Source organism: Drosophila erecta, unplaced genomic scaffold (assembly GCF_003286155.1).
Source record: "Drosophila erecta strain 14021-0224.00,06,07 unplaced genomic scaffold, DereRS2 tig00000092-arrow-pilon, whole genome shotgun sequence".
NCBI classification, from domain to species: domain Eukaryota; kingdom Metazoa; phylum Arthropoda; class Insecta; order Diptera; family Drosophilidae; genus Drosophila; species Drosophila erecta.
The window spans coordinates 13,145,310-13,169,337 of NW_020825207.1; the positions used below are offsets into that span (position 1 = coordinate 13,145,310).

Consider the following 24,028-nt stretch of genomic DNA (forward strand, 5'->3'; position numbering starts at 1 on the left):
CAGGCATTGCATTTGATTTTGATTCCCGTCCAGTTGGCGACTTTTGCCCAGGCCAGCATTTAAATATTCAATACGATTATATTTTTAAGCACGTAGCCCGGGGAATAATGAAAAAAATGTGAAATGAAAAAGGAAACTTTATTCACGAGAAAAAATAAAGAGAATATTCTTTAATGCAATAGGATTCTTCCTTTGGCGTCGATCAGGTTTATTTTCATTTAAAATGGCAGTGAATATAAAGCTTCATGGTGTTAAAAACAGCTTTTTTTGTTATAACGCTCAAAGTCATTTGAGAAATTTGTTAATCTCAAGCTAATGCAAACTCAAATGACCTAAAAATTGCTAGTCATTTTAAAGACTATAGCGAGTAATCAGAGCTAAGAAATTATTATTTGGGTTCATTCCTCGCTAAATATTGTAAACTTGTATTTTAAATAATAAGTACCATAAATATATAAGAGGAGGCCTAAGACCTTGCAGCCATATTGGTTGGAAAGGTGTCCACCATTCACGGCCATCCATTTTCTAACATTTGCTTCCTGACGCGCTTGAACAGAACTTAAAATAGAATTTAAATACCGGCAAATTGTCTGCCTTGGCACCTGTCTGCCCAACCTGCACGGGACACCCAGGACAGCCAGGACACACAGGACACCCATTGTCACCCCAAAACCCCCATCCACCGCCATTTTTGGGCCATCCAGCCAGCCAACCGTCCAACAATCCAGCGTCATTCGCATTTGCTATTTCCGCTTTGCACGGCCGTGTTGCCGTGTTGCTGTGTTGGCATTTCATTTAGCGCACAACTTCACATTTGCCTCAGCCGTTGTCTTTCTGCTGCCTTTTCCCATCGCTTGCAATTGCCATTTCCGCTTCCTGAAATTTGCCATTCGTTACACACAGAAGGACACGCCGGCACACACACACACACACACACACACGTGCGAAAAAGGAAGCACTGAAACCGAAACTTAAACAGAAACAGAAGCAGAAAGCCGCTCCCCGCATGCACCGACATTTTCATTTCCATGCTTGGGCGCATCGCAGCGAATCAATTATTCATCATCATCGATTAAGTGAGGGGAGCTTTCTGGCCCCAAACAGCCCATCCGCCATCCGCCAACCGCCTCTGTCCTTCCGCCCCGTATCCACTTTTATTGTTATGATTTCTGCCGTCTGTAATGGGCACACTTAAAGGACTCCAGCGACCAGGAGGAGCAGCAGAAGGCAGAAAAGCGCCAGGATAAAGACAATGGACGGGCTCTCACGTTCGCTGGCTGCTCCATTTCGCGTGAATTTTACCCTCATTTCGCCGGCTTTTCATACGCTGTAATTGGCGGCCATAAGGGGTATCTAACATTTTGGCTTTGCGAATTTTCGGCATTGATATCTTAATTATTTTGCAATAGCCAGAGCAAACAATTGGTTTCCTCTACGAAGGGAATGGAATTTGGAAAGCATTTTGAGCACCATAGATACGCCATTAACGCATTTATCAGTTTTGTTTATTTAATAAAATAAATAAAAATAGTAAATGGACACTATTTAAGGCATTGGTAAATGGCATGTAATTGGTTAATTTACAACGATGTGTTTGCGTTTAAAAAACGCTTAAAATGTATTTATTATGGCCAACTTTTGAGCTGTTTAACCGTATTTTTGGCCAATAAATCACAAGTAAACAAAACAGTCGATACAACTCATGCCATCCTGGCTCGCTTTATTTGTGTTGTAATTTTAATGAGAATCACTGGGCCTTGGGCCGAAACTAAAAGCTGAGATTGGCGAACACACACTCGGGGAAATGCCCACATATGTTATGCTGACATATCAATACGGAGCGGTGGAGCGGTGGAGGCTGAAGTGCCTGGATGAGAGGGGCACATACATGTATCTACACAAACACACCCGTAACAATACATTGAGAATGTAGATGGTGCGGAAAATGGGAAAGGGAGTGGGAAAGGGGAAAAGCAGGCGGACGGCCATTTCCCTGCCCTTTCATCATGCCAATGTGTCTTGCTCCTTGCGCTTATTTTCGCCATTATCCATTAAATATTTATGAAAATTGCTTTTGCTGCAGTTTTATTCACTTTCCTGCTTCACTTTGCATGCGTCGCTTCGAGCACACACAGATCCCCAGTTGAATGGCAAAGGACGAGGGGCCAGTAAAACAATAAAGCTTAAGATTTCAATTTCCTTACGGCTTAAAGCTGACTCTTGGTTTTGTTTTCGGCCACCCCTCCCTCCCCTCAACCTCTTGTGTGCTCTTCCTGGCTCATAAATCGTGGCAGGACATGTGCCTAGATAATCCAACATTATGAAAAAGCCGGGGCACACAATAAATATTCACGTCAATGGCGCCATTGTCAATAGCCAAATCTTAAACGAGCTGCAGGCTCTCTATAATGAAATATGGCCGCTGAAGCGCCAGATAATTTCTGTAATTACTTCGATATCACAGATACGAACTACCAAACTAAACGCTCTCTTGTCCTTGAAACAATTTAAGGCGCATTATTACTCTCAGAAGACAAACACCACTATCAGCTTTTATAAGTATATATTATACATTTAATTCAGTTAAAGTTTAATAACGACTGCTTGCAAAGACGTACGAGTGTAATAAATTGCAAGCCTTTGTCTTAATTGCATTCCTTCCCCAGCCCAGCCTTTTGACCTGGAAATTCTTTTGGTGTCGACACTTGATCCTTTGGCATTCCGGGGCCAATTTCCGCACGCATTTCGCCATTCCGGCTGTTTAACTCATCACCTGCCGTGACACCTGGCGATGATTTTCCGGCTGGCACACGTAGCAGCTATCTAAATTTCAATTAGGGTTTAAACCACCCGGACCAAAGAAGCTGAGCTCCCGCGGCGTGTTCCACAAACCAGGAAACTGCTGCCCCGCCAACCCACTGGAAATAACTCAGCTCATTAGTTGCATGTTCATGTGCGGCAGCATTTTTCCCCGAGCTTAAATCACTGGGTAGGTAATGTAGCACCCCCACTATTACATCTCGAGTATATTTACAAAATACATTTTTCTGCATTTTTTCTTGGGGGTAGCGGTACGTTTTTTGGAAACGGCGCATCATAAATTTGTTGCGAGGGATTTGGTTCGGGGTATCTGGGTATCTGGGCAGGTCTTCCTCTTGAGTAACGATACTTAATAAACCCGCATCATTTTCCCATTTGGTGCTCGCACTTTGCACGATCCCCTGCCCCAAGACCATCGAGATGCCACTTCCACTTCCCGTTCCTTTTGCTGCTTCCAAATTACCTGTCATTTCGAAATTATGATGCCAAGGAATCGCTGGTGGCTATGGATGTTCTTCGCTGGAAAGACAGCTTCCTGAGGCGCAGGAACAATTTTTATGTTTATGGCAAAAAGCGACGCCTAATTTTATTTTCTTTGCCGCGGGGCAGGATGCTCTCACGGCACACATATCTCAAACTAATGCCAAAGACGGCCAGAATGTAAAACCTTATGCGCATTTTCCGATTGTAATCTGTAAGTGGGATGAGCGCATGTATCATTTTATGGAATCATCCGACTCCAGCTTGCCTGTCAACAGGACTCACACATGGTTTTTTACTCACAGTAACATGACAGTTCGATGATATTCCCCCAAAGTGGACATTTTCGGCAAGGTGCCGGAAAATGGCTAATATGAGATTTACTTTTTGCCAAAAGCTGACAACTGGGACTTTGATTGGTCGCAAGGCTTGAGTTGTGTCATAAACCAAATGAAAGTCACGAAGGCCACTAAGGATGAGCTGAAGCCCATGAGAACTGAATCGAAGGCTTGTTTAATATTTAGGAAAAATGGAAGGTAGTGTAAAAGTGGGCCAAAAGTATACTACTAAATTCGAATAGCGATCATTGGTGTTGGGCCATAGCTTGTCTGAAAATAAATGCATATTTTCACATCAAATTTTTAGTAATTTTATTCAAGTCAACAAGTAAACGAAATACCAGAGAAATTTAAAGCGTTTGAGTCATCCTGAAATCATTCGCTCCGTTTTTGAATACAATTTGGCTGGATGACTAGCAATATGATCCTACACTCAATTAGTTATAGGTCTAAATTTCGGAGTTCTAGCTGCTGTCCGGCAGCTTTCCATCGAGGCTTCGGACGAGGAGCACGCCGGCACAGAATGCCAAGGAACACTTGACGAATGACCAGGAATGATGGTCCCTGTAGACGGAACTACACCACTCCATCGGCTTCAGCTGGGACCAGAGTGACATACTTGAGCCTGAAAAATTTGCAGCGGAACCAACCTAATGGATGGAGAGGGTGGGGGGAATGCCAATGAATTTCGATTTAATCTGGCTGGATTACTTACCAATTTGCGGCGTTGACGTGATGCGTACACCCCCGTCGGTTGGTATACTTGGAAAATATTTGTTTTATGTGCTGCCCAGGTATATAGAGCAGAAACGAATGGCAATTTCATGACACACTTGCTCAAAGGAATTTCTGATTTTGGTTTTTGCGTATACATTTTTCAGCAATGCAAGCGAGCAAGTGGGTCAAGACAGCCAGCCAGCCAGCGGGCAGATGTGTTGATTTGGCAAGCTTGTTAATTAGCCAAGAAATTTATTGGCGAACCATACACACTAACTTATACACGATAAACAGCTTAACTTATGCGCCATGTCATATTTACTTCACGGAGCTGCTGAAGTTCTTCTCATTACTCAGGCACTGATTGCAGATGGTACAGAAGATTTGCTGAAATGATACGAATAGCCTTTTAATGGGAAGCCAATTTGAGCAATGAAATTGTAAAACTAAATTCCAGTAGTAAGATAAACCTTGCAGAATGCAGTCCACGTCCTTAAAGTTCTCGTAGATGCGTCACAAACTTGGCGACTATTTAATCAATCAAACGAAGGATTTTCTTCTATGTGCTTCAATAAAATGTATATTCGCAGAGTGTAAAATTCCCTTTAAAAATATGAACTGCAACTCTACACTATCCTATACTATCCTTACTGGGCCTAAGAACTGCACTTACTGGCAGCGAGGATCTGGCATATCCGCCGCAGCCTCCTTGCGAGGAGCCCGTGCTCTCGAAGTGCCTTAGCCAGGACTTGATGACATTCGTCGGCGGCGTCTGGTAAATGCTGAACTGCTTCTTGAAGAGCCGCTGGGCGGTGCTGATGGAGTCGTTGCTCTTGTAGTAGGCGCGTATGACGAACGCCCGGTGCACACCCGTCCACTGATCCATTCCGAATGCAACTGGCATTCCCGCCGCCGAGGCGGATCGAAAAGGCCATGTGCCCGCAGCTTCGCTGGTGCGACAGTTTTTGCTGCACTTCCGGCTCACGGCCGCCGTAAAAAAGCGCTGCTCGTTGCCGCGACTGAAATAACAAAAATTGTGTACAAAAAATATTCCAACATTCATAATTATTTGAACGAAATTAATTGGTCGTGCCGCGAGAGGGGGGCAGTGAGCCGAGGATGGGGCGCTATATGTGGTGCATCGTTGATGGTCTAAAATTATACACCGCACGACGGCTGACGCGGCGTATGAGCAATCTGAATTTCTTGAGATTCTTGTTAGGAATTCATTTGCGGCCGGCCGTGCGCTTAAGTTTCAAGTGCAAATTGAGGGGGCACCGCCGCTCGCGACCAATCCTTCAGCTATCAATCAATCAATCTGGCAAAGCCATCATCATTATGCTTCATCAGCGCCAGAATTACAGTCATCAATGGCGGCGAGGGGCGGTGGCGTGGGCGTAACTGGAAAAGGGGGCGGTGTTGAAGCTCGATGTGCGCTCCAAATCAGCTTGAACTCATTTAAAGTTTGGCTACAAGCTAAATCCGCTTTGCGAATTTGGCAAGTGGGTAAGCAGTTGGCACAGTCAAAGTCTTTAAGCTGTTTTGCTGGCTCTTTTCTATCGGCGATACTCTAGCTTTTAGCTCTTCGGTATGTTCACTTATAGCATATTTGTTTTTAGTTTTATTAAATATATAATCTTGTGGGTTAGGAAAAAACTAAATCGCTACACACAAGTATAAATACAATACAAATATTTCTAAAAATTAATTGCTTAAATATTTCTACAAGCTTTCTGAATATTTTCAGCAATACACAGCGGGTATAAATCTATTTTTTAAATGTGATCTGGCTATTCAAGGAGAAGTGCTTCCAAGTGTTTATACGAATAGTGTATTCAAGACTTTTCGAACGAAAAGACCCCTGCTGTTCTTGGTGCTTCTTTGTTGATTTTGTTTCAGAGATTTTTTTCGCCTCGCCATTTTGCTGGACCATCGAGCACGTAACTGCAATACAATGCACGGCCATCGCTTAGATAGATATAGATATAGATACATTTATGTAGTTTTTGTTGGCGCTGTGCTGTGGCCTTTGTTGCTGCTGCAGCAAAGTTAGCAAATGCTGCTGTCGCTTTGCCATTTACACAGTTAGCCGGGCTAACAGGCGGAAGGGGCGGCTCCAAAAAGGGGCGGCCAGTAGGGCGGACATCCATCCATCGCACGTCCTACCCACTCCTCTTGGATTCCAGTGTACATATGTCTGTGTGTGTGTAAGTGTGTGCATCCTTCGCTTCCCTTCTTTCTTTTTTTAGCTGTCTCTGCTTGTCATTTTGACACCTTCATTTGCTCTGAACATTCAGCTCCAGTCAGGGGGCAGTGATTCTGTTTGCTTTCGTAACTTTTTTTCTCCCTTCCAGCAAAATTCGTGTGTGTGTGTGTGTGGTGTATCTGTGTGGGCCGTTTCGAGAGCGTCATTTCGGCCGAAAATGCTTTAAAATGTGAGATCTGGGGGAAATGCAGCACCCTACGGCCAGATTACAAAGGAGTTAACGAATGCATTGTCTGCTAATTGGCAACGAAAAAAGATGGTGATAAAACCCTAAATTGATATAATTTAATTTCATATTTCTATTACGCTGGCTTTAATGCTGGGTGAACGGAAACATTGGTGCACAACTAAGAGGTTTAAGCAGTTAATTATAAATAACACTTTGATACATGTGTTAGTCACAGCGTATATTTTAATATAATTTAATGGTTTCATCTCTTTTTTTCGAACTTTAACGACCTTTTTAAATGACTGAACACATGGTTATTCTATACAAAGATGTTAGTTTTTCGTTTCTACAATTTGTGCCCGAAAAATTTAGGTATTAAACATTGTAAGAGTTGTAGAAATAGAATTGCAACTGAATGAGCATGATATTGCATCTTACAATGAAACTGTGTAATGATTTGGAAATTAAGCGGCTGCTTGTGAATTAGTTTGGCTACTTTGGTTTTTTCCCAAAGCCTATATAGATTACAAAACATTATAAAATATAGATTACAATGTCGCATCCTTCCGTTCTCCAAACCTTTGAACTGAAATGCCTGAAGAAATACCCGCTGCTTGATATAAAAACGGAAGCCCAAAAAAGAAATCTAGAGGAAAAAGCAACAATGCCAAGACAAATGATCCAATGACTGTCTGACTGCACTTTGCCCTATATCAACCAGACCAAAAACAAAAAAAAGAAGGAAAAATGTAAGGAAAATGTATCGGGTTAGCTCGTACCACCACGTAGCTCCGGTTGCTGTCTCAATTTTGGTAAGCGTCCGTTTTTGTATGCAAAGTTGGTGGATTTGGCACCACCCACGCCACATGGATGATGATGACAGAGGGCAGCGCAAAAAGCCACTCTGAACTGGGTCAAGACTTCATTGTTTATCTTTTTTTGGAGCACTAGTGTCTGTAATGGCCAGGAGCCGGAAAAGCGGATATCCACACATACTTTGCAGCCCGCATCCCTGGGACTGCTTTTCGAGCATACTTCAGCTGGCAAATTAGCAGGAATCCGAGCTCACTTACGGTTATATATTAAATTTTGCATGGCAAATGCGCCAAGGAAGGTCAAATAGCTGGGTGGCTGGGGCAGCCGGACGCTTTCATAAGCATTTCACTTTCCGGCGGGGCCGCAGCTTAGCACACACTCTCATTTACACGGTAACAGGAAGGGGCACATGTGGTCAAGAATTAAGCCAAAAGATACAAAACACAGATCACGCAATTATACATATTTAGCATTAAAAACTTTAAAATGTTATAAATGCGAAATCCTAATGGGTTGATATATACTAATTTTATCGTATACATTAATATATCTCACTTCTCAACAGTTATAGCCAAGTTTGTTAGTTTATATTTCCTTAGTATATTTATTTCTAATCTTTGAAATTTGCTACTATACTAGGGTTTTATCTCCGTGCAGCAACGGAATTCGCGAAGTTCGCTTGGTTGTAAATCTGGCTAAAACAGGATAGCAAGCGCCGGCAGATGCAGCGGAAGCGGATGCAGGATGCTGGGAGGAGCTAAGGATGCGCGAAGCGGTGGGCAGGGGTAAGCCCATTGCCCAGACACGCGCGGATGTAAGGCGTTGATAGCGTCGGCTTATCGGCCTTCCGAGGAGCGGGAGCTGGTGCTCCCAGGATGCATCCTGCTGGGGGACACATTGCGTGCGTGGGCATTAAAGGAGCCTTCAAGAGGGCGAGCGTATGCGGCAACCCGCAATCAAGTGAAAGTTGGCAGCCAGAAAAGGCCACTTACTTAGCGCCCCTTAAACTGATTTACCTCACTTTTAAGCTGAAAAATGGTCAAGTGTATTTGCGAGTATAAGCTGCGAAAGCCTTTAATTAACACCGAATTTCTAATGCTGCCCTCCAAACGCGACTCCGTTTATCCGAAGCTTGTTACTCAACATCACGCAGTCATCAAGTATCCTTATATGATCTGGTCTGCATTGTGATGGTGCTCCAAATACGAGGGTTATGGAGGCTCCAAGAAGTTGCAAAAATAATACCCAGTTCATTTGGTTGTTAGTAAATAAGTAAAGGTTACCAGATTCTGCATCTGCGATTATCTGCGCATTTGTTACAGCCTAAGCAGAACGAATTTACTATAGAAATTGTTAAAATATGAATTCTAACTAATTGCACAACATAAACGAAACTATTGCATAACTTCGGGCTTAACAGAAATTACTTTTTAAAAAGCTCAGCCATAAACTATGCAACGAGTTTTTAATCAGCAACAGGTGGCGCCTTAGCGGACATACATTCTTTAAATATTATTTAAAGTATTATTAGTACCCCGCTTAGCCAATGGCTTATTGTTAGGTGCCTTTTCTACAGATGTTGGGAAGGTCACCATATGAAGATAATCCCCATACCACTTGAATACTGCAACAAGTGCTGCACGGTGTTCCGCGATAAGTTGGGGCACACAACGATAGCCATGCCCATATGCAGTTTAATCCATACTTTATGACGCAAACATTACTGAACAGTGTGGTTTTGGTCTTGGGTCCTTCGACTACTACGGTGCGTACCCATTATGCAGACCCATCCCAACCCCACAGACTCGAAGCGTATATACGCCCACCCATAGACTAAATAGTTTATGTTGTTTACCTTTCAGCTAGCTGTTGTTGCTGCTCTGGCCGGTGCACTTTGGCATTAGACGAACACGGAGCACGTCCTGGACACTCAAAGTCATGTGTGGGTTTCGCCAAAGTGGGCGGGATTCCGCAATCGGTTGGTTACGGGCCCAATCAGATCTTACTCGGAGAACCTTGGCCGTACTATTTTACATTATTAAAAAATACATTTAAAAACATCTAAGGTTCTACCTTTTATTAAGAGTCCGCTAAACGATAACCGCAAAATAATCGTCCAAGAACATCCTTTATTCGCTTTGAAAATTAAAAGAACGATATCGACAAATTTGTCGGATGTGCTGTTATGCTCTCTTTAATGAAACTCTCTTAAGAGTCAATTGGAAAACTTAAATGAGCCAAATATCTTAAACAAAATTGAAAATATGTGGTACAAATATAAAATGCGATTTTTAAAGTTCTATATTAACTTTTTATTGGCACAAAAAACAAAGAAACCAAGTAAGTAATTCTTGAAAATTACCATTATTTGTCCCACTGTACGCTGCTAAATTTCGCAATTTCCCATTACATCGACAGCCGAGAGAGCGAGAGATAACTGCGTGCATGTGCCTCCGTTAAAGTTGTATTTGTGAGATGTGCGCGCGGCTGTAAAGAAAGCAAAAGAGAAACAGAGCAGCATTACAAGCGCAAAACTAACGCCGTACTGCTCGCACACACTGCGCAGCATGTGCGACTGTATTGCTCTCACTAAAGCACTACAAAAATAATACAGCTCTCATTTTCTCATTACGACGGCGGCAGCGCACAGTGACCAAAACAAGCCATTTTGGCCCTCGGCTTGAAAGGTGAAGTTTATTATATTTATATTATTTTAGGCTTCGGCTGTATTTCTAAACAGCTCCAAGCTGTGATCACATTAAAAATTAAAATTTAATATAGAAATAACAAAAGCCAAAGGTTTTAATAAGTTTATAACATTTTTCAGACACATAATTTTCGCCGTACAAACCAACGTTTTGACCACGGTCGAGCGGCAGCGACGTTGACGTCGACGCCAGGCAGTTGGCGACCGCTGCTCTCATTTTCTCAGCCAACTGCAGCGGCTAAGAGAGCAAAGCGGCAGAAAAATGTACGCTGCCTCTGCCGACGTCGCTGCGGCAGAGGGAGAAAAACGTATCTGAGGTTTTTGCTTGGTTTTCGGTTGGTTTTCGCGTCAAACAATCTTCGAGGTTCGAGCTAAAACTTTGTGCACGGTTGGAAATCCAGTGGCGAAGCAAATAAAAAATAATAAAAGAGAAACAAAGAAGAGGAAGGCAGAAGTAGCTGAAAGAAAAGCGACGACAACAACAAAAGCTGATGAATACGTGCGTTCGTGTGGGTGCCGTGCATTCTGCGTACACATTTACAAGCATTCGTACGCTTAAATTAAATACTTTGGCTTAATTAAATACTTCCGCGGCGTCGTTGTCGTTGTTGTTGATATTTTGCCTCTTCTTCACGCGTTGTCTACGGTTATCGATTGTCGCCGTCTCGCTCCCCCGTACGCAGCGAGTTGTTGTTTGTTTGTTGTTTGTGTCTGTCGCTCTCTCTCCCCGTCTCCCTGTCACACTCTCGCCGCCGTCGCGTTTTGTTTGTGTACTGAAAAGAGGCAGCAACAAAATAAAAGCCGAAAGACTGCGAATAAGCATAAATAATAAACAACGAGACAAGTGCAAAAAGCGCAGCGAAAAGGCCAGGTAAAAAGAAAAGCTGGCGCTAACGGTGAAAGTTGCGATTGTGTGTGCAAATGAAAATCCAGTGTGTGCGTGTGTGTGTGCGTGTGAGTGTGTGCAAAGCAGAAACAGAAACCACATTTGTTGAATAAGAACAACCGGAAGATTTTTCCTTTGCCACCCACGAAAATTCAGCACAAAAGGGCCAGGCAAAAGGTAGTTCTCGCGAGAGAGAATGAGGGAGAGAGAGAGAATTAGAGTTGCAACGCTCTCGCCGCTCTCCTTTTCGGACACCTTGCAACCCTTAGAGAAATGCTCTCTGCGCCGACCGTTAGTTGACGGCTTTCTCTCTCGTTCGCCCCGTCTCTTTCTCTTTCTGGCTTTCCCTCTCTTTGCTCGCAGGTTTCCACTTCTTGCATTTGACTGACATTCGCCAGCTCGGCGTCGAAGTGGAAAAACTGGGAAAATCCGAGTCGGAAAAGCTCCTTGCGAACGTTAGAAATTTTCACTTAGTCCCACCATCTCGCGTTTCTTCATTCACATTGCGTGCGTGTGTGTTGCCAAGTGTTTCGGAGTTTTTTGGGAGTAAGTGAAGTAGAGTTGACAATCAGTCGATGAACTGTCATCCAGACATTCCCGTTTGACAGGTGCACAGTCGCTGATTTTTTCACTCAGTGTTCTACACTCGGTTCTTTCGCAGCACACACTTTTTGAAAATTAAGCTATGTGATTGCAAAATTAAAAAAAAAAACAACAAAAAAACGAAAGAAAAACGAAAATTGTTTAAAAAAAAACTTAAATTTAAAATTTGCCAAATTGAAATTCGGATAATTTACTGTGTGTGTGCACTCGAAATTTCCATTATTTCGATTTGTTCTTGCCGCGTTCCACCATTTTGTAAGCGAAAATGCAAACGAATAGGGAAATAACAATTGCCGCCGCATATGAAAACAAAATAGAAAAGCGCACGTCACAAAGTTCAGCGTTCAGCTTTGCCGTTGAGTTCCATTAATGAAAAATCCACCCCCACAACCAAAACAAAGTCAGCCGTCTGTCCGTGTGTCGCTCTTTTCCCTCTGCATGTGTGTGTGTGTGTGTGCGTGTGTATGTGATTGTGAGTGTGCTGGGCATTTTCCATTTTCCATAAGGGTTGTGCTCGAAACGGTCCGAAAAAGTTTTTCAAGTTTACTTTTACGCGATTTTCACAGCACTCATTTTTTCACATTTTTGACAGTGCCTTTTGCACCCTTCGTTCGTCCTGCTTTCACTGCTTTCTTTTGCTTCTTCTGCTTCGTCTTCTTCTCTTTCTTCATCCTGACATTTCGGCCCTATTCCTTTCCTCGGCTTTCTTACCGTTCCCTTTTTGCTTTGTTATTTGCCGGCGCTTTTCGATGCTTTTCCATCTGTTTTTGACAACTTTCCGAGGGTTGTTTCACAATTTTCCTTCGTTTTGTCCTTTGATTAATGCCCTTGGCTTACCTTTCCAATTAGAACGCATTATGCATTGTCATTCATATAGCTGTCGTTATGTATTTCCACTCCAGCCATTGTTATTTCCCAAAAATATATAATTGATCCATTTCGTCCATTCGACCGTGAAGCCCAATAATTAACCCAATTGGATTCTAACAAGACAGTACTGAGACTATTTTCGAAACAAATGGTCTTTCCAATTGAGGTTCCTTTTAGAATCATACTTCTACTTTTAAAGTAATATTTTTTGAGATGAAACACTTTCTGCGTTGTTATAATTAATTAATTATTAGGTAGAGCTCAGAAAAGGTTTTGATTGCGTGTAGCGCCATTAAGATAAAAGTGGTTATGGGTTTTCGACAAGTGGGACTTTGAGCAAATTAAATTCCCTTGAATTACGAAAAACATTTAAATTATTTTTATAACACATTCAAGCTGCGAATCGTGCCTAAGTGGCATCCAGGGAATTGCAGGAAATTGGAAATGCAATTTAATGTCAAAGTTTCGCCTGCCGATTTAATGACCAACAAAATGATTACTCTCCACTTTGAATCGTAATTTTTGTTTTGGTTTGTACTAATAAAATCTTCACCGCTTGTTCTCTCTCTTTTACACGCCTTGCAGCTGGTAAATCCAACTCACAAGAACATCCAGAGGAAACCGGAAAATTTATCACTTAAATCACGAGTGCAATAAAAAAGTTGAAAGTGTTTTACACAGCGCCAAAGAAGGAAGTTGAAGCGAGGCGAATAGTAAATAAATGAGAAGAAGAGCCCACAACAGCTACACCATCATATAAACAACAACCCAAACATCCCACATTCAACACCAATTACAAAGTAAACATTTACAACTCATTTCTCGCCCAGGAGATTCGAGTGGTGATCCACACAAAATAAAAGAAAAATCGCGCGCGCGTTTTTAAGAGCGTTTTAACCAGATCTCGATCTTCGCGCGGCTTCGTCGCACGTCACTTGAATATATCTTTCGCGCAACCACTGGGCTCAGGCCTCAAAAATCCGCCAAAATTCTACACCAACAAACTTTAATCAGCCCCGAGATTTCGCTCCAGTTCGCAACGGCGACCACAATGCCCTACAACGGCGCTAGTAATGGCAGTGGCGCCAGTGGCGCCGGCGGAGGAGGGGCCACCATAGTCGTCACCGAGGGGCCGCAGAACAAAAAGATCCGCACCGGAGTCCAGCAGCCCGGGGAAAACGATGTGCACATGCATGCTAGGGTGAGTACCATTACCTGTTATGTGCTTCGGATGGCGCGCTGGGAGTCCTTCGATTTTACACTTGAAAAATAGGCTCTGAACTCAAAACACAAAGGACATGGGGCATTTGAAAAAACGATTGAAAGCTGATCGCTTTTCTTGATTTCAAATAAATCTCTCTTTATGATCAGTGTACTTGTACTTTGAGTAGATCATCATTTTGAACCTTTGGGGTTAGAATATCCTATTTCTACAATCTTCTACTTCAAAAAGTTAAAATTCAAATTCAAAAATTCTGACTGTTAAGTAGTTTCAAATAGTTTGCTTCTCAGGTTTTAGAACGGAATCAAATCAAAGATCAAAGCTGCTTCAGTCTTATAAACAAGTTCTTAGGTTCGCAAAAGTAATTCGCAGTGCAGATCCCACCTTTCCATCGGCCCACAAAGCTCGCTGGGGGGTGGGTGATCCACCGGAGCCACCCTTATCAGATGCGATTCCAGTCCAGTATTAATGGGTATTTTCGGGCACCCGCTCAATCAGCCCTCACCACCTTTTCCCGCTTCCTGATCCCTTGTGTGTATTCTTTTGATGGGTGGCCATGGGCGTCAGGGGCGGCTGGCACTGCTGATAAATCCGCTGTAGTGATGGTGGTAGTTGCTGCGCTGATTGTGATAAAGTTTTCCGAATTGGGGGTTGAAGCGCCGAATTGCATGGAGCTTATCGGGGAGTCGCGATTGCGAGTCTGTCCACGATATCGTTCAGTTTTATCGGAGCTGGAACGCTTTTTATATTCAATATTGCTGGAAATTCTAACGAAAATCAAGACAGCTAGCTTCTAATATAAAGGTTCGAGATTGTTTTCTTTCACGAGAACAAAAAGTTGTTGCGTGTACTTCATTGAATCAAACAAATTCTATCGCAAAATGGGAAAAAGCTAATGATTATATTCTGCTCACGTTTTGTGTAAAAGTTTTCTTTACGATGTCATTAATACATCCTAAAGGGGATCTAAGTTCTAGTGCCGAATCGAAGTACCTACTTAGCAATTCAAAATGATTTGCTTATGATTTTCGAAATCAGCGTATGTAATACTAAAATGCATTCGTAAAGTCTTATCTTAGCTGCATAATATATGTAGGTATATCTTGAAAAACGTTTGTAAAATGTAGATCCTATATTGATGGGCTACAAGTATTGCAATATGTAGAGGGAATTCGTGTTTACAGCAGTGTTGCAGCTTGCACTGCAACTAGCCTGCAGCTTTCCCTGGCCGCCGGCAACCATTGTAATTTTCCACAGCCCGAACTTGTGTTCTCACCCACGCCGCCTGCGGCAGCAGCAATTCCAAATGCTGCAGCAACATCAACAGCAGAAGCAGCAGCAGCAGCAGCAGCAGCAACAGCAGCAACATCAACAGCAATTGTTGCTGCTCTTGTTGCGTTGAGGGCTGGAAAAATCGATTTTCCCCAGCGGCGGTGGCTGGCTGGCTGGCTGGGTGGCTAGCTGGGAAAACTCTTGTTAGCCGGCGCTTATCTGCGCTCGATTCGCTATAAATGTTGAAGCCTGGCAAAGGCAGGCGTTAATAAAGTCCGGAGCACATGATAAACAGGCAGCGTGTTCGATGGTTTATCGATCCTGGGCGAGTTGTTCGCATCGCTAGCTCTGGAATATTACTTAATTTCGGCGGGCGCTTTTCCTTGCGGAAAATTCTTGTTGTGTTGCCGGCGGATAATGAGAAAATGGCAAAAGAGTGAGTGGAAAGAGAGCAAAAGCGAGTTGTTTGCTCTTCTTGCGGCCGCGCAAAGTATGCAACAATTTTTCTCTTTGCCTGCGCTCAAACAACGCCTAATGGTCTGCTCATCTGGATATATGTATATATGATATATATTGTGTGGATATATATATAATATATATGCGTATATATTTATATCTGCTTGTGGGTGGCCTTTGAGCTGTTGCTTCCGTGTGACGCAGCTAGTACCGCTGTTGCTGCTGCACGTCGCACACACTTGACTTGACAGCGCAATTAGCACATGAAGCAGCATCTTCTCGGCGTTTGAAGAGTGGCGCTCGTCGCCTGTCCTTTTTCGCAAAAATCCGCTGGAGCTGGACTGGATGGAGCCGTTTGTCGCTTGCCACTTGGCATCGTTTACGCTTCAGCTCTACAGCTAGCTGGATACCTGTGGACCCATGCCCCATCCCATTCCATCCCAACCTATGCCATGTCCCATCCCAAACTGCGTACGTGCCCAAAAGGCGGAGGAGCAGCAGGCCGCCAGTTGGTTGCTCTTCCATGTGATTAAGTGCACTCGTAGGCGGATGCGATGCGCTAAATCCCATGAACGAGGCAAAGCCAGAGAACTTTGGCCCACTCATCGTGTGGCAGGTTAAACGATTTAGTTCTTGCCCTTTCGCCAAAGTAGGGTGGAAGATCAGGCAATGTGTCAGCCCTGAAGAGGGTGGCTTGCTTCTTGGCCAGGGTGCCTCGGCTCATGGAGCTCTGACCCACTAATGACGGGGTAAGCCCCTAAGCAGCGAAAGGGAAACCTAGTAGAATTTGAACAAGTATCTGCGCAGGAATTGCACACTTTTCTCCTATGCAAAGCAAGCTTTAAAATGAGTACTATGTTTTAGAATAGTGTTGCAATTCAGCGGTATTTTTCCGAATTTTTGTGTAACCAAATGCTATTTGTTCTGGTATGTTGTGTGAAATAAAACGTGTATTGATACTTGCAAATGTGAAAAAACAATAGTTGAATTTGGCTAAATAAATGTGGCTTAGATGGCCACAGAAATATGTTTTAAAATAGTTTCATTTATAAGCCTTATTTTTTATCAGAACAATTCGAATGTCTGCTACCTCCACCCTACTTTTAATATTATAAAATGGAATGCGAGTAATGAATTAGAATGCCAAATAAAATGCAAGCAATTTTCCGAGCGTTGCTGTATTCAATTGATTGTTTGTTTGTGTTTTCGGTTCTGTATCCCATGTTTGAAAATGCAATACGACAGCCACCAAATTTCGTCTGGCATCTGATAAAATCGTCAGCATCAGCATACACGTCTGTCATTTGCACTTTTCCCCCAGACGCACGTTTCCCAATTTTTTTCCTTTCATTTTAACTGAAAGGGTCAGCGGGCAATGCGTTTGGTGGCAGCGACATCGTCACCAAAAACGCGATTTTCAGAGCCGCCGATGCGTCTGGCAGCATGACGCATGCTGCAGCATCGAGTATGCACATCCACACGCTCCGTACTCCGACATGGTCATGGCAAATAAATTCTGCATCCAGACCCCGCCCAGCCAGACCAACAGCCCAACAGCCCAACATCCCGTCATCCTACAACATCCTCCACCAACCCAGCCACCCATTCACCCAGCCATCCAACCATCCATCTATCCATCCAGACAGTTATAAATAGAGCAGGCAGGCTGGCAGACTGCAGTCTGACCAGCGGACGATGCATCCTTGGCAGCCACTACACTGAACTCCACTCCAGTTGCCAGTGATGTATTCGGGAAAAAATCACAAGCCATTTTTGGTGGTGCGTGTCTCGAGGCCGCACCAGCCCGCATGCAACCCCAAAATGGTAACCCATACCCTGGACTAGATTGCCAACCTGCACAGTTAGAGGGCCAGTCTAATGGAACGGATGCAATGGTCAAAGTGCACTGCCACACATACCCTTTTCCCGGATCCAGTTCCTAATTAAATGCAATGGCAATTTGGGGGTTGCTATATACATCTTCAATTTTTTGGCCTTTCCGCGATCCTTTTACCTTTTTTGGCACATTCAAGCGGCTGCTGGGTCGCTGTCCGCTTATTAAAGATAATTGATTTTTATTGTCTTTCACGTTTCAAGTTTTAATTGCAAAAAGTTGCCATTGATGTGCCATCGGGGGTGGCATCAAAGGCGAAAAGGGTTGCTGCCGTTGGCCTTCGTTGACGGCGGTGCATTACACCCTTGACTTGGGCTCCTGTTGCAGTTGTGTAATTGAACTAATTGAAATTGCTGTTTGCCAGGGACTTTAAGGCGCAGTGGCGAGTGTCCTTGGCATCCGCTCTTTAACCTTTTCAACGAAAAATGCATGACTACGGCTAACTAATTGGCTTGCCGACAGTTAGGGCCGCCTAACTAAGCTCTCTTGTCTTAGTCACAGTTTTGGCGTGTCCCTCAAATTCTGCTGGCGAAAGCCTCGAAAATCTGGCTATTTATCTTTGATGTACATGGGAAACTAAGGACCGCATGCCGAGCTTCATCACAGGCAAAGCTACTCTGCTAGAAATGGTCAATTGTGGCAATGTCGTCAGTTGTGGGTTCTCTCCTATGGATGGTCAATTGATTTTCTCTCTTTTGCCCAATTTTCGGTCATAGGAAATGAAATTCCTTCTCTGATTCGCATATTGAATTAGGCAGGCAACTGTGTCCATTGTGAATAATAATTTTCCATGCTCATATTTCGGTCAAAGCCATCACAAATTCAAACCCGAAACGAAAGTCGAGTTCCGTACTAGAAAACAAGCCAACTGAGTTTATGAATTCTTAAAGAGATCAGCAGTATGAAGACTTTTTCGAAGTGAAAAGTTGAGATTTTCTTTCAGACAACGGCATGAATTATTGAATTATTTGTTGCGTTCCCTGGGTCTTACACAAAGGAGTATTTTAAAGGTATTTCAAAATGAAAATTGTCAGATTGGGTTGTAAGACAACGGGCTGATTTAAATGCTTTATAAATATGATACTTGCATTTTATATTTAATTTAATAATCATATAATGCATAACGATTTGTCAAATCAGCCTAAGCAGCTCTGCAAAAATTCCGACTTCCATTTTATGAATTGAGCAATCAACAATCGCTCCGAAAAGAAGACATCACCATGATGACATGATGGCGATGCGGGCTGGGAATGATGGCCTGTTGGTAGCGTTTCGAATTAACACCTTGTCATTATATTTTGTTGGGCTTTCTTTGGAGCGTAATAAGGCGATTTCATGGCATTAAAAATACATAATCTAAGACGTCAGAAACGCGATTCTAAAAATAAATTGTAAGGTTTGGCAGTTCGTTATTTTGTTGTTGGTCTTGTGGATGAGTTTGTCGACTTAAACTCCAATTACAACGAATTATGAATCGTGTAGAAACAAAACAGCAAGTATTTCTTGGCGACAAGTTCAAGCAAAAAGTTCAATTTCGACGGGCTGTTATGTTGCTGCTTCGCTTTTCTCCCCGTGGCCAAGATACATTTGGTTCCCCTGCTGCTATTACCGCTGCTTTCTTTATGTTTCGTTCTTTTCTCTGTTTTTTTTTTTGTCATTTACTTACATTGCCTGGTGGATATATAATATATGGGGAATGGGCAAAGAGGAGCACGGAGAGCACGGGGAGCACGGGGGGTAGTCGTGTATTTGCCGGATGTCATGCTGGGTCTCTCGAAGGTCGGAAGTGTAGTTTTTTAAGTACACGTTTATATATAATTTGATATATGGCGCATTGTCATTTGCCATCTTATATGGACAACTATATGTGCACGTATGTATGTGGGTGTGCATATTGTCTTTGGGGGAATCGGATTCTGCAACTGTATCTGAAAGATATGAAATTGGGCAGAAGTAGTAAGTGCAGCGCGGGTGATTCTGCTTCTCTTTTTTGAACCAAGAAAATGGAACACGGTTGAACGAGGTCATCTAGAAATGTTTCACTGGCTAAAGAGAATCCGATGAGGCAAGAAGTGCTTTAAAAGTGTTAGGAACCTATGTGCTCAAAGTATCTTATTATATTGTAGACTTAATAAAGTGTTAAATTGAGAATTCTTGTATGAGGAACTATTTTTAAAGGTGATAATCGTACCATTAAATATAATCGACTGTTAATTCCTGTTTTGTTTAGAATTGTTAGAAATTACAAGTTGTTCACCATAACAATTATGAACAAAAGTACCCGATAATCCCGCTAATCTCCAGAATCTGCATATTATCAATTTGGGTTTTTTCAACAATGAATCACCTTCCACCTTCTCAACAACCCCATTGAACTTAGCCCATAGCCACCCTTCCTGAGACTCTTGTCAGCTGGAAGCGGGCACACTTATCTATTCATAAACGCACTTGCGTATCCATTGACGGTTCTTTTCAATTTTAAATTATTTTGGAAACCTTTATTTACACTTTCCATCGGCTGTACAATCAATGGATCATCCATCGACTCCCTTTGTCGTTGACATGCGACATACTTTTAAATGCCAATTACGAGCGACTGCTAACGGTTCTCGAATCCGTCGCTCGTCTTCATTAGCTATTACTTTCTTGGTGTATTGTTTTTTATTCGACGCTACTGCTTTTCAATATGCCACGCACAAGCTGTCACTATCTATCTGAACCCGAACCCAAACAGAGACCCATGTAATGCAGCACTTTTGAAACTTGCGTCAGGTACACAGAGCGAAATAGTTCCTACAAGCACTAGTGGCTGCAGTAAAAACTAATTTCCGATCGACTAAGCTCGAGCTTGACTCTTTCAAATAACCATAAGCCCGTGTAAGTAATCGGTTTTTAACGAAGAAAGCAGTTAAAGGCAGCTGTGTGGGATTTGGCGTCTGGAACCAGTTGGGAATTATAATCTCATAGGGCCTAACTAAAACCAACACCACCATTAGCTAAGTGAACTTCTTAAGTAAGAGAAGGGTGTAGCTGGAAAGGGGAAATCTAATAGGAAATTTAAGGAGCCAACATTTTTCCAGTGTACTTATGTGTGCGTGTGTGGAAGCGGAGTGGGGGCGGTGGGTTTTTGGGGGATGAGAAGGTAACGCCGTGACTTGCATAGAAATGTACTTTTTTTCCGTTCATTTCGTCGCCTTCGTCGCCGCTGTAGTTCTCCAAATTCCTTTTCCCCAACTTTGGGTCTTGCCTAATTCGCTACGCTACAATTAGTTTTCATTTGCCCGTGCCGCCTTTGCTCGACGTACCGCCTGCCACGCCCTCGCTCTCCAGCCTCCTCCCACCGCCGGCAGCAGAGTTCTTTCGCTTTTGCCATACCATCTCTGAGCCAGTTTATTTTCACTTTGAGTCATTACAACATTTTGCCATGTTCTTTCTGCTGTATTATTGCCATTATGATTATTGCGTGCCACGTTCTCTGCTGCTCCCTTTTGGAGCTGTTTTGTTTTGTTTTGTTTTATTTTCCAGAAGAATTCTAATATCTTTTGGCCGTAATTTTTCTGTTTTTCTGTTTTTCTTTTTTTGGTTTTTGTACTTTTTTCTTTCGCCTATGTCGAAATGAAATTCGTGAGTGAAATACCGTGATGCAAGTAAACAAAAGGCGCCATAATCAACGAACAAAACTTTTCCCCAGGGCGCATTATAAGCTTTTGGTTAGAGGAGAGTTGCGCCAAAGTATCTTACGATTAACCAAGAACCGTACTTTTAGCCATGCGGACTGCAAAAATGTGTGTGCCTGGCAATTTGATTTGCTGCTGAAATTTTTAATTATGATTTTTGCCGCTTCCTTAGGCTTAAAAGTTTTTTTTTTCTTTGTACTCGCCTTTTTGTTCTAACCGCTGACTAATGAATTTTCAGTCCATGTGCAGCGTGTGCGATGATTGTATATGACTTTACATGGTTTTACCTCAGTTTTATTATGCACTCAAAATGTTGAAAGCCACAAAGTTTTTCCTAATGAAAGTCACTTTCAGAAAAATATAGTTAGTCACTTGCATAGAATATTATCTCAACTTTCATATTACCACCGGTAAAGTAATGCGAAATCATTCTTAATGTAAACAAATAGTATCAAGGGAAAGTTTTTTCCATATTTTGAATTTTTCCAGCTGAGGAAAGTTAAACACTTGGTTTCATTTTAAAAACTTTTGCCTATATGCAGCACATTTCCTGCGGAAATAGAAAAGTTATGCGAATTAAGGCAAAGATACGTTTTTAGACTTGGAATTACATGTTAATTTGATCAAATATAGAATTGTAGCTCTGAATGAATCAACATTTTGTGATACTCATCTACCTCAGTGCATTTTTCATGCACATTTACTTTTTGCACTTGGCCTGCTTTTAACGACCTAACTAATTGATTTAAATATGTGCACGTCATACAGATTGTTATTAAGCCATTTGCTGGTGTTTAGCATCTATTTGGCCCGCTCCCTTTTATTTTCTGACCCTACAATCACAACCAAATCCATCTACGCCCGAGCATTTCACAACTTTTAAATGCAAACAAAAAGCACACAAAAAAGAAGTGTGGAGCAAAGAAAATAATAACAACAACAGGCGGAAGAGTAGCTGGATATGTATCTTTATATGCAGGCGAACCAGCTGTATCTGTACGATTGTATCTGTATCTGTCTCTGTATCTGCGTTCGCCTCAATCGAAGTACACTTTTGGGTTTTGTTTTATTTTTCGCTTTTTATTTGGGACTTTGGCTTTGCCCCTTTTTGAGTGTAATTCGCTTTGCTCTTTTTTGGAAATGATTGGTTTTTTTGTTGTTATTGTTTGTCATTATTTGTGCTTACTTCTTCCCGATTTCTCGCTTTTTCGGATTGGTTTGCTTTGCTTTGCTTTGCTTTACCGCTGCTTAAACATTATTTGCTGTTATGTAAGCAGGCCTCGACGCATATTTTGTTTCAATTTCATTTTTTTCCACGTACTTTTCGGGATTTCTTTACTCAGTTTCGGTTTTTATTTCATTTCGGTTCTTTTTTGAGCTGCTGTTGCTGCCACTGCCGGCGTTTTTGGTTCATGTGCATGTCGATGTGGCCACATTATTTGGTAATTGTCGTGGTGTGAGTGGGGCATAACTGTGTGTTGGCCAGGTTATTGAACTTGAACGTCAAGTGACGTGTGGCCTGCTCTCTGGCCCTCTGTCTCTGTAACTTTTTTGTTTTTTGGTTCACTTTCCTGGACTGGGCTGGGTTTTGTTTTTCAGCATTTCAATGCTCGCTTTGCTGCCGCCGTTAGAGTTGGTAGTCAATTGTATCCGATGGATACAATTCGAGGCAAACTGAAAAGAGAGCGAAGCGCTAATGGTTGCAGTCCGAACAGCTGGAATTTGGACAGGAAATGAAGTTTCAACGGCCGAAAATGTGTATCGACATCAGATACAGTTAAAAACAAAATAATGTGGCTTTAGATGCATGTAAAGTGGAGAGGAAAATCAGCTTTATTTGCCATTGAAGTCTGGGAAACTAAATGCTTTTAATTGAGTTTATTATTTGCCAAACTGCCCCTAAAACTGCTTAATGTAATTAAGCCATTTCATCTCAATTGTCTTTTCCCAATTCCAATTGCAAATAACACTTGTGGTTTTGCTCTGCAAAACCCAAACGGAAAATTAATTAAAACCTATTGATTATAATGACAAACAATGATACACACTAAGCAGCTATAAATGGCATTCAGTAGCAAAAGCACGAAAAACGCCAGTGTCAACAAATTATTTTGTTTTATAATTTAGTAGAACGATAGCAATAACAAGCAGACAATTTGCTGCCAGGGGGACAAAGAATATTTATGCACTTCGGGGGCCGCAGAACTTGTCTCATTTGAATTTATTTTATTGGCCAGCGGAAAAGTGAAAGACAAAACCGAAATAAATAATAGAGGCAAACGCGCGGCGGCCGACGAATTGGGGGCGTCTCAATGGAGACAGTTTATATGGAATATACATACGTACATACATATACATAGATAGATACATAGATATATCTTACGTTGGACCGGTAGACTAATTAGATACAATTCCAGTTGGGCTGGCATGCCGTTCTCAAAGCACGTTTCCCTCAGATACATTGCGATAAATAGCAACGAACAACGGTTGCAGCTGAAAACACGTTTCCACTTTATCGTTTTCCCGCCCAAGTACCACCTCCCCCCCTCCAGATATTTTCCCCGATCTCCACAATCTGTCGCACTTTGTCGCAAGTGAACGTGTTGTTCTAGTTGGCAATTGCACATGTTTGTCTGGGCAGCAGCGCTAACAGGTATCCCCCAGATACAGATACGATAGCTATTACTATGAGTATGAGCCAGTGCAGCAAGAAAAGTTATTATACACAAATGCAGGTGAATTCGGGGAAACAGCACTTTGTGTGTGTGGTGTTTTCAGTTACGAGGAAAGTGTGGTTGGTATTCTGAGCCAGAAACTATAGAAATTGATTGTATA

General features: G+C 42.4%; 4 protein-coding genes across 19 annotated transcripts in view; 1 reads left to right on the plus strand and 3 right to left on the minus strand.

Annotated features, from left to right (window-relative positions):
- Nucleotides 1-3,925: 3,925 nt before the first annotated feature.
- On the minus strand, nt 3,926-4,549 carry LOC26527067. Its single transcript, XM_015157420.2, has 2 exons — nt 4,354-4,549; nt 3,926-4,288 (listed from the first exon to the last, which is right to left on the minus strand). Exons 1-2 carry the CDS (start codon nt 4,510-4,512, stop codon nt 4,103-4,105), a joined length of 345 nt encoding a protein of 114 aa, XP_015012906.2. The 5' UTR covers nt 4,513-4,549; the 3' UTR covers nt 3,926-4,102.
- Nucleotides 4,550-4,571: 22 nt separating this feature from the next.
- Nucleotides 4,572-5,286, minus strand: LOC6547493. 2 transcript variants are annotated; one of them, XM_026980548.1, is made up of 2 exons: nt 5,007-5,286; nt 4,572-4,742 (listed from the first exon to the last, which is right to left on the minus strand). In XM_026980548.1, exons 1-2 carry the CDS (start codon nt 5,257-5,259, stop codon nt 4,705-4,707), a joined length of 291 nt encoding a protein of 96 aa, XP_026836349.1. In that variant the 5' UTR covers nt 5,260-5,286; the 3' UTR covers nt 4,572-4,704. The 2 variants fall into 2 exon arrangements, with proteins under 2 accessions (XP_026836349.1, XP_001974835.2); XM_001974799.3 differs by having other exon boundaries at nt 5,029-5,285.
- Nucleotides 5,287-5,975: 689 nt separating this feature from the next.
- On the minus strand, nt 5,976-6,630 carry LOC26525959. Its single transcript, XM_015157228.2, has one exon. It carries the CDS (start codon nt 6,503-6,505, stop codon nt 6,251-6,253), a length of 255 nt encoding a protein of 84 aa, XP_015012714.1. The 5' UTR covers nt 6,506-6,630; the 3' UTR covers nt 5,976-6,250.
- A 3,987-nt stretch (nt 6,631-10,617) lies between these two features.
- The window catches only part of LOC6547488 (heterogeneous nuclear ribonucleoprotein L), a 101,024-nt gene continuing 87,613 nt past the window's right edge, over nt 10,618-24,028 (plus strand). For 6 of the 15 annotated variants that reach the window (XM_015156345.2, XM_015156343.2, XM_026980694.1 and 3 more), the window contains exons 1-2: nt 10,619-11,184; nt 13,258-13,873. In XM_015156345.2, the coding sequence (XP_015011831.1) occupies nt 13,724-13,873 (150 nt within the window). In that variant the 5' untranslated portion in view covers nt 10,619-11,184; nt 13,258-13,723. The other 9 variants (XM_015156342.2, XM_026980689.1, XM_015156338.2 and 6 more) reach the window with 5 other exon arrangements.

Bases quoted from the DNA above. Each gene is read 5' to 3' on its own strand.
- LOC26525959 (XM_015157228.2), bottom strand. From the start codon at position 6,505: ATGGATGTCCGCCCTACTGGCCGCCCCTTTTTGGAGCCGCCCCTTCCG.
- LOC26527067 (XM_015157420.2), bottom strand. From the start codon at position 4,512: ATGTATACGCAAAAACCAAAATCAGAAATTCCTTTGAGCAAGTGTGTC. The intron at 4,289-4,353 runs GTAAGTAATCCA...TCCATCCATTAG, and splicing joins CACGTCAACGCCGCAAATTG to GTTGGTTCCGCTGCAAATTT.
- LOC6547493 (XM_001974799.3), bottom strand. From the start codon at position 5,259: ATGCCAGTTGCATTCGGAATGGATCAGTGGACGGGTGTGCACCGGGCG. The intron at 4,743-5,028 runs GTAAGTGCAGTT...GTATCATTTCAG, and splicing joins ATGCCAGATCCTCGCTGCCA to CAAATCTTCTGTACCATCTG.